This window comes from Pyrgilauda ruficollis, unplaced genomic scaffold (genome assembly GCF_017590135.1).
Source record: "Pyrgilauda ruficollis isolate IOZ18807 unplaced genomic scaffold, ASM1759013v1 scaffold133, whole genome shotgun sequence".
NCBI lineage: Eukaryota > Metazoa > Chordata > Aves > Passeriformes > Passeridae > Pyrgilauda > Pyrgilauda ruficollis.
The window spans coordinates 420,972-433,647 of NW_024511766.1; the positions used below are offsets into that span (position 1 = coordinate 420,972).

The 12,676-nt window shown below is 53.1% G+C and overlaps 1 protein-coding gene across 3 annotated transcripts in view; it reads left to right on the top strand.

The window, feature by feature from the left end:
• The first annotated feature begins 6 nt into the window (after positions 1-6).
• The window catches only part of ATP11C (ATPase phospholipid transporting 11C), a 54,678-nt gene continuing 42,008 nt past the window's right edge, over positions 7-12,676 (top strand). For all 3 annotated transcript variants that reach the window (XR_005954462.1, XM_041459242.1, XM_041459243.1), the window contains exon 1: positions 7-121. Coding sequence is in view for 2 of the 3 variants with exons in the window: in XM_041459242.1 (XP_041315176.1) it covers positions 95-121 (27 nt within the window). In the remaining variant the exon portion in view is untranslated. The remainder of the gene's footprint in view (positions 122-12,676) is intronic.

Genomic DNA, 12,676 nt, shown 5'->3' on the forward strand with positions numbered 1-12,676 from the left:
GGCGGCGCGGCCCGCAGCCGCACTAGGAGCCGGGCCGGGCCGAGCGGAGCCGGGCGATGCGGCGGTGAGCGCGGCGGGGCCGGGCGCCGCCGCGATGCTCCGCCGCAGCCTCAGCCGCCTGGTGAGTGCGGGGCCGGGGCGCGGGCGGGCGAAGTTCGCTGTTTTTCTCCCTGTGCCGTGTGCCGGGGCCGTTCTCCCGGGGGGACTCCCGCATCCCCCTCCCCGCGGGGTCCGCCCGCGGCCCCGGCCCCGCCGCGGCGGCTCCGTCCGACCCTGCGAACCCTCCAGAAGTTGCTTTTGCTGCCAGAACCCAAATGCTGGTTTTTTCCTCCCAAAGCTGCCGGAGGGCACTGCCCCGGCCGCGTGCTCTTCCTGCCCGGGGCGGGATGCGGGCTGTGCCCCCGCCGCTCCGCCGGCTCCATCCCGAGCCCTTCCCGCTGCCACATAAGCTGCTGGGAGACTGCACCGTGACCTCACTGCTTGGCCTGGGCTCTGTAATTACTCATTTTTTCCTTTTCCGCAGCAAATGTGCGAAAAGCGGTGTTTGAAGATGGTTTCGGGCGCTGCTGTTTATCCAGCAGTGTCATTGATTGCGCAGTGCGTAGTTAGCAAAGTTCCTGGAGTTGGGGCGGTGTGGGTGCTGTCAGCCCCGAGCCCTGCGGGGCTCGCAGCCGCTGCCCGGGCGCACCCCGGGACCTGCCGGCATCCAGGGCTCTGCCCGCAGCCGCCGGGATGCGCTTTCCTCTTCGCCTTCGCTTTGCAGCGAGGTATTTGTGCCAGGTTTCCCAGGCTCGGAGCGCGAGGGACTGTAAATCGCCTTTTTAAGTCTGGAGGTAGCTCTGCGGAGCTTGGCAGGGAAGGGTTTGATTTTTGGGCTGGTTTTCTGTTCGTAGGCGGTGTTTCTGTTGCAGGCTCTGGGTTAGCCCTGTGGAGAACACACCTACCACAACCATTGTTTTGCAGCCTCGGGGACGGATAGATCAGATGGAACTCAGTGCCTGCCCTGACTTTCTGCCTTTGATGCCTTTGGAGTTCAGCTCTGCCCTAAGTGCTTCCTACCCCACCCACCCTAGTGGGAGTTTTTGTCCCAGTCATGTCGAGAGGCGTTTGTGGTTTGAGGCATCTCCGCCGAGTTCAGCTGAAAGCTTTTTTAGGTGGCCGCTTCCTGTGAGCGGGAAGCTGGAGGTGCCTGCCTGGGTTCTGCATCCAGCACCCTCGTCAGGAGCAGTCCCTGCCCTGCCCGGGGGTCCCACACCTGTGTCACCTCTGAGGGCATGGGGAGGGGGCGTTCAGTGCTGCTGGGGTGTGATGTCCCCTGAGGTGGAGAGAAAACCTCCCTGCACAGCCCAGGTGTTTCCAAAGGCTCTGTGGGGGCCGAGCTTTGCAGCAGCCCTTTGGGAGGGTAGGGGTGTGTTGTGGCTGGGGGATCAGCTCTGTTCAGGGCCAGCACACACTGCCAGGTCAGCTGCAGTGTTGCTGTGGGCTTTAGACGCTGCTTCCAGCTCGTGGCTTTGTGAGCAGCGTTTCAGCAGCAGCGAGCAGTTTATCAGGCTGGCGCAAGTGGTGTGGGTCCCCCCGTATCAGCCTTGGCTGATGGAGCAGCTCCTGCCCTGCTGCTGCAGCTCTGCCCTGTCCCCAGCCCTGCAGGGTGCCACGGTAGGCTTGGGGCAGTCCTCGCCCTCCTGCTCCACCGCAGGAGAGGGCAGCCTGTGCCAGTGTCTCTGGAACTGTCCCCCAGTGCTGTCCTGGATGGGCACTGCTGGGCTTCAGGGGGTGCTCATCCTGTGGCCCTGGCATTGCAGAAATTCACTGCAGTTATTAAAGGCTGCAGATGTTCTGACACTTAAGATCCCATTGGGCTGCTCAGACAAACACTGTAACCTCTCTGCTGTGTGGTCTCTGCCTGAGGCTCATAAATACCAACAGTTATTAAAAATCCTGTTTTCTGTTGTAACTCACAGCTTAGGCACAATGGAGGTGACTTGCCCTATCAGCGTGACTGTGGCTCTGTTTTTCCCTCCTATGAACTCTTATCCTGGATAGGGTATGAAATGGCATGATAAGAAGAGCAGGAAGGGTAGGGTGGTGCATGTGGGTCTGCATAGCTACCTGGGGGTACAGACTGATGCTCTGCAGAAACAAATTGGATTCTGAACTTTGATTTGCACCACCAAAATAATCCCTGTCAAAGGAAGAGTGGGGCTGGGATCACTGCGGGGAGGTGGGATTGCATTGCCATGGTTAATCCACTTTTAGGAGATACTGTCAACTTGAAATATAACTTTAATTCCTTTTTGGAAACAGATTCTAGCACTGGAGTCTTATTTTTAGTCTCCTGCTGCTTGTACGGCTGTTGTGGGAGGGTGCAGGAATGGAGTGGGGAAGTGTGGGGGTGGCCAGGCGAGGTTTGGGGTCACTCTGCTGGGCTCCTCACGGCGCTGGGGTGAACACTGTCCTCTTCCCAGCTGGCTGGGCAGTGCTGCTGCCTGTGTCTGCATCGCACACCGAGTGACAGCTGTGTCCTGGGCCCCAGCTCTGCACCACTGCCCTGCCGGGGCTGGGGCAGTGCCCACTCGGGCTGGAGTGAGAGATAAGTGAGGAATGCACAAAGAAGTTACTGATGCCTTGTTTTCACTTTTCCTCCCAATTTGCTTTGATTTAAGGCCAGTCTGGAAGAGAGCCCTGGGTCTGTGACCCTGCTCACGGTGCAGGCACCCCGGGGAGCTCTCCCTCCTCTTGGGGTGCCTGCTGCTGAGCCCTGGGCTGGTGCTCTCTGCTGGGTCTCCTGCCTCTGCAGTCAGTGCAGCTCCTTGCTCTGGTACTCTCCTGTTTGTGTTCAAAACCTAGCATAAGTAAGAAAACAAACAACAAACAGTCCGTAATTGGGAGCACAATTCTTCTGTTGGTGCGTTTGTGCAGAGTGTAACAATAGGACCTTAGTGGTGTTATTCCAGTTTAATTAAATGCCTCGGGGGCTGATCCTCTTTGCTGCTGGTAAATCCCTGGTGTTTGGCAGGTGCTGGGCTCCTTGTGAGCCGCTGGTTCTTAGCGCTGTGTGCCTGGTGTGGGGGAGAAGGTGCCTCTTAGGTGGGTGTCAGGGCTGTCCCTGGGCTGGAGCTGTGTGCCTCTGTGCCTGTCACAGGCTGCAGAGATGTTCTCACTGCTCCTGCTGGGGTCTGCACCCCTCTCTGCCGTGCCAGCCCTGGGGCACCCCCAGCTCGGTGGGGCAGGTCCTACCTGGAGCCCTGCAGGAGATCCCCACTGAGACCTGTTCAGGTGGCTGGAAAAGGGAAATGGCCCAAAGTCACTCTTTAGGTGGGCAGGCAATTCCCCACTGGCACTGGGAATAGGTGGGAAGGGGCAGGGGTGGATGGGGGAGCCCCTGGGGTGCACTGGGCAGTGTGGGGCTGTCCCTGCCCAGCTCGGGGTGCTGGGGGTGTGGAAGAGGTCCAAGGCTGTGGTGGAGGATGCTGATTTACATCCCCATCTTCAGGATGTGCAGCAAGTGTGTAACAAAATCTATTTTTGCACACAGAGCACATCTGTGATTTTCTTTCACACTTGGGGTTTTTTTTCCACAGAGTGTGAACCAAACATTAGTGTGTGATTGCAGTTCCTACTCTAATAATAAAGATGATTACAGTTAGGAGTTGGAAGCTGTAGGAGTTGTCTTTTCCCCTCCAGTCTAGCCATGTTAACACGTGGAGAGTGAGGCTGCATGTCAGGTACCTTGTACCTGATGCCAGCTTCTGCAGGAAGTGTTTTGCTTTCATTGATGTGACAAAAACCTGCAGGCAGCAAAGGTTGGGGCTGGGGTGTCTCTGTGACACCAGGAGGCAGTTCTGCTTGGAGAAATCCCGCACTTCAAAAGAGTATGGATTTCAGTGGAGCCACTTGAGATTTTCATGAATCTTTTTGATTTTGTGAGATGTGTTTAGTGTGATAGCAGCATTCCACGTGCTCAGGCAGTTCCCCTGTAGCAGCCACAGGGCAGCCCATGCTTGGCCACAGAGAAGTCAAGGGAGGCTCAAATAGGGAAGCTGGAACTGCAAAAAGCTTAGGGCTGCAATCCCTCATTGGGGCTCCTTCCCTGGAAAATGGGGACACAGGAGTTTCTCAGGTTCTGGGGGACATAGGGGTTTATGAAATTCCTGTAACCATTTCCTCTTTAATGTTTCCTAACTGTAGCCTTATTCCCAGAAATAGCTCAGCCATTTGGCTAAAAATAAATAAAAATCAAACAAAAAGCTTGGCCTGGGATAAGCAGCTGCATGTGTTCCTGTGTTCAGTGAAAGTTTGGGAAGTTGAGAATCGCTGTAGGGAGGGCTGGAAAGCACCAGTCAAACATTAATGATGAGTGATGCTTCTGATTAAACCTGTGGCATGCTGAAACTCTTCTGTGGAGAATAACGAGCCTTGGCTCTATTTTCTTCTTCCCTCCATGCCACTTTTGTCCCCAGCTGGTGTTTTGCTAAGAGTAATGATGATTGTCTGGGCTGTGCAGGAGAGGTTCGGAGCTGAGCTGACTGGAGCTGCAGCTGAAGACATGGCAATTTGCTTTTAATAATAAAATTTGTAAAAGCAAGCAGGACATCTATTAATAACAAGCTTTTCAGCCTTGCCTTTAATTTCATCCTGTTGCCTTTGGTTTATGTGTTTCCTTTCTGATTACAACTGCTGTGTTCTGGCTGTAGCTGTCTCTAGTGGAGAGATTTATTTTTAAGTGTTAAAAGCAAAACTAATGGAGAGCATTCAGAGTGTCTAAGTCAGACGAAACCTTCACTCCCAAATTAGTTTTTAGCAATGCAGGTTTGGTCCCTGTGAGCATCTTCCTCCCGTGGCACCATGCTTGCATCTCTTGTCCCAAGTGTGTAATTCCTTCCATTGTGGGACTGTGCTCCCTTGGGGGGTTTAAACCTTTGGCAGAAAATGCTGGGCTGGCCATGTGGGGAGCATCTCAGTGGCTGAGATGTGCCTGCAGAGGAGCTGGCATTGCAGGGAGCAGGGAGTCACCGGGCAGGGTGCCTGGAAGGGGGGATTTTCCAGGCATCTTGGGCACGGGGTGACCGAGTGTGCTGTTAACCCGTTTGCCTTTCCCTGAAAACATCTGCTGGGGGATTTTCCAGGGGAGTTTCCTGTGTTGTGGTGTGTGGGGGCGGCTGCTGGGGCTGGAGGGCAGTGGGGAGGTTTTCCTGCATGGCTCGGGCAGTCCACACTGGCTCTCTGCCCAAATGTGTCCCCTGCCCGGGGAGAGGGCAGCAGCTCGTGCCCTGTGCCAGGACAGGCTATCCCGAGGTTATCCTGGGAAATGCCTTACCTCTGCATCTAGACTGAAGTCTGCTTCTCAGTGCTCGTGTTGGAAATGTTTCTGTGCTTTCTGAGGTCTGGGAAGGACGGGCTGGTTTTGGGTGCTGTGGGCTTCACCTGCCTGTGCTCTGCCAGCCAGCACCCCTGTGTCCAGGCTGGGCTTGGAGCCCCAAGGTGATGCTGTGGGAGCCACGAGAGCCTGGCACACGTCTGAGCTCTGCCCCTGCCAGCTCCCTCACCTCTTGCAAGTAGACAAGATTTTATTTCCTACTTCAATTAGCAATATTGAGGTTCAGTGGTGGGTTTTTTCAGTGTTTTCCCTTGTTTGCCCAGAGGTTTGCAGCTTTCTGTGACTTGTTGGGGCCATGCAGGTGGTGGGCTGCAGGCAGGGCTGGCCCAGGAGCTGTTGGGTGATCCCTGCTGCCCTGGGAGCTCCCAGCCCTGCAGGAAGGGCACAGGGAAATGGGCTCTGCCCAGTCCCAGCCCTGCCCTTAGGGACACTGTGCCAGTCACAGGGGTCTGCTCATTGCAGGTAGGTAACAAGGATGCTGCTGCTCACCTAGCTGAGGGTGGTAAGCCATTTCTGTTACGATTGTTGAAATGATTGTACAGTACTCTTGTGTAGTTTGGCTCCTGCACCCGTTCCACAGGCTGGCTCCACGAGCAGCTGCAGCCCCTGCTGTGACAGCACGCTGCAGTTTGCTGAGCTGCCTCCACTCACCCAGCCTGCCACCAGTGCCTTGTTCACCAGGCTTGCCTGAACTGGCCAACGTTTGGTTTGGGCAGTCAGTATTTTGCTTTTTTGCAGTAAGCTTGACTCCGTGACTTGAGCACGGAGCTGTTCTGTGGAGTGCTTTAACCCTGCTGTGGGAGGAGGGCCAGGCTGCTGCCTGTGTGCTGCAGGGGATGGCAGTGAGTGGCAAACTGCTTTAAAGCTTCATTTACTAACTTGTAGCCTGGGGGAACTGAAACGTTCCTCTTTTAAAAGGTCTCCTCTTTCCTGCCCTCACCCTGGCAGCAGCACGGCTGCTGGGTCAGGAAAAGCCTGTTCTGCCCAGAGGCTGCAGTGACTTCAGTGGGTATGTATGCATTAAATATACATGCATGCAATATATGCACATTAAATATGCATCTAAGCAATATCTAGAGATGCATTAAATGTATATATTTATTTTTGCTTACGGGCTCTTTCTCAGGCTGGGCCCAGACCCAGGGAGCTGCTGGGCAGTGGTTGGCACAGGGCACTGCTCTGATGGTTGCAAAGTGCATTTGGATCCTGGCCCCACATGGGACAGGGGGTGGGGAGAGGAGCTGAGGCTCCCTGGTGGGAGGAAAGCTGTCCTAGGTTGTGCTCCTCCTCCTCTGCTTTGTTTTTCCTGCTCTCACAGGGATGCTCACTGCGTCAGGTGCTGATCAGAATCAATACTCTCTAAAATGTTTAGCCCCTTCTGCAACCCCTCTGCCCGCTCCTGTGGGCACCTGTTGCCTCCTGCTGACTCCAGTGGGTTTTTCCCCAAACCTCAGTGGTGTTGTTTGGGATGGAATTCCAGCTGAAGCCCATTTAGTCTAAAAGCACATCTCCTCTGGCCATCCAGCCTAATTGATAGCGCTTCAGAGATGTTTGTCCTGCCCTCCTTAATGAGAGCTGAGTGCATGATCCAGTTGTTTGTAAAGAGCTTTTTGTTTTCCTCCTGCAGCAGAAGGAGGGCTAAGCCCCTGCAAGGCTGTTCTAGCTGGGTATTTTGCTCTCAAATTAGGCTTTTCTATTCTATTTCCCGTTTTGAGCAAGATTCCTGTTGAACTCCATTGTGGCCTTTGCTGAGTAATGCTTTGCTGCAGGCTTTTTGCTCTTGTTTTCAGCTGATTTTCAGGATCTGTAGGTGAAAGGACTCCAGCCTTGTTTATGGAAGGCTTGGTAATTTTTTGCTGTATATTTTCAGAGAATCTCTTCATCTGGCATGTCTTAAAGTGTGCTGTGTACCTTAACAAGATTCTGTGAGATGATTGAAGTGGGAAACAGAGACATTGCTCACTTGGTTGACGTAATTTGTTTGCACTATTGTGGCAAATGCACTGATTTGCAATCCAGAGGGATCCTCTGTTTCTGGTGCTGTAAAGGACCTAGAAAAGCTGAGTAAGATGTGCAACAGGCAAGGCCAGACAATTTGAAGCGCTTCTTTGGTGCTGCCATCCAAGATCTCTTCAGCAGTAATACAAATTAAATACTGCTTGACTGCAGCGACGCTGTGCTCTGCTGCTGGAGTCTCAATTGGCTTAAGAGGGGAAAAAAATAAAAAAATACATCTCACTGCCGGGAAATTAAATGCAGGGAGAAAAAAAATCCACTTTTGTGAGCAGCCCTTCCATCCTTTATTATGATTTCTGTGTAATTCCTCCCCAGCAGTCATACCAAGCCAAGCAGCTGCTGTCTGCAGGGACTCAGGCTGCACTCAGGGGGCTGCAAAGCCAGCCTTGAAATGCAGTATTAATGAATTTTATTTCTGTTTGCTCTGGGTGGTGTTTTGCATGCCACTTTTGTTGGGTCTGAGTTGTGGAAGGTTTTATTCTTTTTGTTTTTTCCTCCTTCCTTACAGCTCACCTTTTCTTACATTGTTTGCTCAGGGAGGGAGTGCAGTAAAATCGGCTGTGATGCCCGCAGGGCTGTTGTCCTGTATCAGCCAAATTGATATTGTGGAGCACATGGTTTCCGTGGGGTGGTTTCTCCTGGGGCAGTTGGCTGGGTGGAAGTGGGACTTTCCACTTGACGAGTAGCACTGCAGTGAGTGCAGGGTGGGAAGCAGGCAGAGAGAGGAAGCCTTGGGAGAAGGAGCTCGTGTTGAGTGGGAACGCCCTGGTCTTGGTGCCTGGCTAAGGAAGAGCCTGATGGGCTGCAGATGGCTGAGCCATCCCCAGGGATGCTCTGCAGCACGGGATGGGCTCTGCAGCTGGGGGGAGCCACGGGGGAACCCCCAGGCTGAGGTGCCAGGGCCAGGGAAACCTCAGCCTCATGTAACTGCAGCTCTGCTGGGCAGTGCCCATCTCTGCCCTGCTGCCATCCCAGCCTGTGTGTGCAGCTCTGCTGGGCAATGCCCATCTCTGCCCTGCTGGGCAATGCCCATCTCTGCCCTGCTGCCATCCCAGCCTGTGTGTGCAGCTCTGCTGGGCAGTGCCCATCTCTGCCCAGCTGCCACCCCAGCCTGTGTGTGCCTGCAGCTCTGCTGGGCAGTGCCCAGCTCTGCCCAGCTGCCACCCCAGCCTGTGTGTGCAGCTCTGCTGGGCAGTGCCCATCTCTGCCCTGCTGCCATCCCAGGCTGTGTGTGCAGCTCTGCTGGGCAGTGCCCATCTCTGCCCTGCTGCCATCCCAGGCTGTGTGTGCAGCTCTGCTGGGCACTGCTCAGCTCTGCCCTGCTGCCATCCCAGGCTGTGTGTGCAGCTCTGCTGGGCTGTGCTGGGCACTGCTCAGCTCTGCCCTGCTGCCTTCCCCAGCCCTGCTGGAACAGGAGCCAAAGGATTTCCTGCAGATAAACAGTTCTGGGCAACATGGTGATGATTTCTGTCCTGGCTGGGCGGATTTCACTGATCCAGTATCCTGGTGTGACTGTGCCTGGAAGCCCCAAGGATGAATCTGTTGGTCATTGTGGTACCCAGAAATGGAAATGTTCCCAGTGTGGTCTGGGTCATGTGGAGCTGATTTTGGCTGTGGAGCAAGGGGTGAAGTAGGTGATTTCTACCTCTCTTCCCTTTCATCTCCTGCTGCTTCTGTGGAACCATTTGTCTGTAGTACAGCAAGGGACAGAGTTAGAACACCACAGCTTTTATGGTTTTGGAGTTGAAAAGCTTGCTCTGAACCCATGTGAGTGAGGAGCATGGCAGGTGCTGGGATCCTGGGTACCCAGTGTGGGGTTGAGGCACCCTGGGATGCTGTGCAGGACTCGGGGAGTCCCTGCAGGCTGGACCTGCCCTGTCCTCCCTGCTGGGGCTTCTGATGGGAGCCAGGACAGCTTCCCTGAGGGAGGCTTGGTCTGGGGATGGCTCTGGGCAGCCCTGGGGCCAGCCCTGCCTTCGGGGGTGCTGTGGTGAGGTGTGCCCTGGCAGGGCAGCCTGCAGCCTCTGCCCTGGAGTGTGCTCAGCCAGGCAGGCTTGCTTCCCAGGGGAAAGGGAAGAAACTGCTCTGGGAAATGGGCTTCTCGCCAGTCAGCTGGCAGCCTGGCTCTGAAATGCTGGGAAAACTTAAAAAGGGGCGAAATGTTTGTAGGTGGTGGAGGTTAGAGTAACGTCTGGCCGAGCTGGGATACATAACATAGTATTTAGGGGTTTTTTGTTTCCATAACTGAAGAGCTCAGGCTTTCAGAGGACCAGAAAACAACGGGAAAACCAACAAATTACAGCTCTGCTGGGTGGTGCAAGCACTGACAGTTGCAAACTGGGAGGTTTTTTCCATTTTGCTCTTATTTCACTTTTTGCCAGGCCAAATCACTGCTCTGGAGAGCTCGCTGCCCTGCTAAAATAGCTGCTGATGGACAGACATATGTGCACAGCTTGAGCCGGGGAGAGGAGGGAGGAAGAGTTTTGAAGACAGGAAGACCTCGTTGTATTTGCTTTGTGACCTCTGCAAAACATTTGGCTCTTATTCAAAGTCCTTTTTCTGTTCTCCAGCCTGAAGTGTTCCTATGAGCCTGAATTTTATATGCTGGCGGCATGCTGGTCGAACTTTTCTTTTGGATTGCCAAAAATAAAGATCTGCTGCCTGTATTTCAAGATGAGCAATGGTTTCATAACCCTGGCTGCCAGCAGGGCAGGGAAAAGAAGAATTGAGATGCTGAAAACTTCCGAAGGTCGGCGCTTGTGTTTGAGCAGGAGCAGCAGATTTTGCAGCAGACAGCAGCACTGGAGTAATGCTGCCCCAGTGGGGCAAATCCTCTCTGGGTTTGGCTTTCTGCATCACTTGTGGGCCTGGCTCTGTGCAAAGTGCTGCTGAACAGAAGCTCTGATTGCAGCCATTGTGGCATGCTTGCTGGGAAGATGCAGAGCTGCCTGGTTTGAGGGTAGACTGCCTCCAGAAGGAAAAACAAAATCCGTGCCAAAAAAGGTCTTTTCAGCTGTCACCCCTGTGCACAGCACTCCTCAAGTCCAGGATAGGGCTGGGCTCTCCTTTGAATTTATTATATAGGGAAAAAAAACTTTTCTATTTCCTCTCTCCACCCTTACAAAATCTTTCAAGTAGCCTTTTCCCCTGTTCTCTCCACCCAGCCATGTCTCTGTAGGTTTTTATCAGTGGCTTTGTTGGCTAAGTCAGCTTTTCCAGGAAGTGCAGCGTGGCTGGGCTCTGCTGTTCCCAGCCCGCTGTCCTTGCTGAAGGTGATCTCCCTCTCAGACCACGCGGTGAGGCAGCAGCTCCTGGGGACAGAGGGGACATGGGGGTGGGCTCTGCCTGCCGCCCCTCACTTGGCTGCCCTCCACTTGCTGTAAGGATGGCGTGCTCTGGTTCTGGTGCTGTGCTGGAGCTCATCGTGTGCTGCTGTATCCTCCCAGGGATGAGGGCTGGGTGCTGAGCCCATCACCTGCTGACTGCTGCCAAAGCCCCCAGGCACTGCCCTTTTCCCAAGGCTCCTCTTCTTTAGGGCTGGGGGCTCTCATGGATGCCCCTGCTGCCCCCCATTTGGCTGGAGCTGGCTTGACCCAGCGGTCACTCCTTGGTGGTCATGTTGTGTCCCTGGCTGAAATACCAATGGGAGCTTCAGCCTCAGCCCAGGAGAAGGGATCCTGGTTTAAATTTCAACCTGCTGTTTTCCCAAGGTACCAGCCTTGCCATCCTGCTTAGGAGTGAGCAGCCAAGTCCCATCCAGTGGGAAATGAGGTCGGGCAGCGTGTGCCTTCAGCCCTTCCCCGTGGACCTATGAGCTCCCAGTGTTTCAGATACTGTTGGCTGGCTGGTTTTTCCAAGGTCTGTGCGTGTTATTGACCCTTTCATAGGGACAGGGAGCCTGGTGGGGTTGGTGCTGATCCATAGAGCTCTCTCTCTAAATCAGGAGATCTGCTGGAAGATGTGGTCGGTGTGGGTAAGCACAGTCCAAGCTGCTGAATTATTGAGGGTGTTCTCAAAGCACCACTTGTGCCCTCATAGGAATGACTAAGGACAAAGAGTCACGGGAAAATTGGCAAGAAGAAATCTCAATTAAAAATGCATTGGTTGGGCAATGAGGCTGATGGATGTTTTGGGGAGGTTACTGTAAATTTATGGAGGCTTTTTAAAATTGTGGCTGTGTTTTCCTTTGTTCTTCTGAGGCTAAATGAAACAGGAGCTAGAACAGGCTGTTTTGGGAAGTGCTGTTATTTTTGCAAGCTTTTTTTGTAAATCAGGTCGCCTTCTCTACAACTTTTATGATAAATGGAACAATACAGGAGCAATTAGACTTCAAACTATTCATGAACTTGAAGCCTAGTAATGTGATTTAATCTTTTACATATGTTTAATATAATTTCATTCAAATGTTTGAGCTTTGTACTTGTACTGTATAATCTCTCCATTTAGCAGATGATCTTTTTTAAATGCCTGTGGTTTTTATTAGATCTGTTTTCTTTGAGTTATTTGTGTTTATGTTGTGGCTTAAAGTTATCTTCAGCAAACATGAAAGAAGTTTTTTTTACTAGTTAGTTCTGGTTTTGGTGTTTTCTGGAACTGTAGTAAATCAAAAGCTGGTGGTTTTTTAGTTTTACTTCTGCTGCTGCTTTTTTTCTGGAAACAGGGCCAGAAGGTAGCACAGACACTTGCTTTCCATATGGGGGATATAATTAAACACTCTGTTTGCAGCTGCCCTAGAAATAGTCCCCTTGAAGTGGCTGCTTGTCAGCGGTGGCTGCAGAGCACAGGTTCACCTCTCCTGTTGAACTCAGTCTAACTCCATTAATTTTTACCCAGGCTTGCTAATTTTTACCCAGGTTTGCGGCTTTTATCCGGTGCCATCTGGGTGCTGTGCGTGGTGGATTCCCAGAAAGTGGGGAGGGGTGCTGAGGAGGGGCTCTCCCCACAGCAGGCAGGATCCTGTGCTGGGAGGGACATTCCTGTGGGAGGAGGGCACAGATGGAGAAGGGGAAAGGGGCACGAAGGGACAGTTCCCCAAACTCAGACAGAGAATCTGGGGACTGCTGTGGGCTGTAAAGGTAATTCTGCCATCTCTGCAATGCTCCAACAGCTTCAAGTCATCAATATGTTGGGTTATTAATTGCATCCATGGGCATTTTTACTCCTGGCCTGATACCTTCAAATCATACCTGTTCTTGTCTCCTCAAAGAAAAATTTATAGTGGAATGCCAAGCCTCAGGTGATCTTCCATGGGCATAGATGGGTTTTCTAAGTTTGGGCAATGTA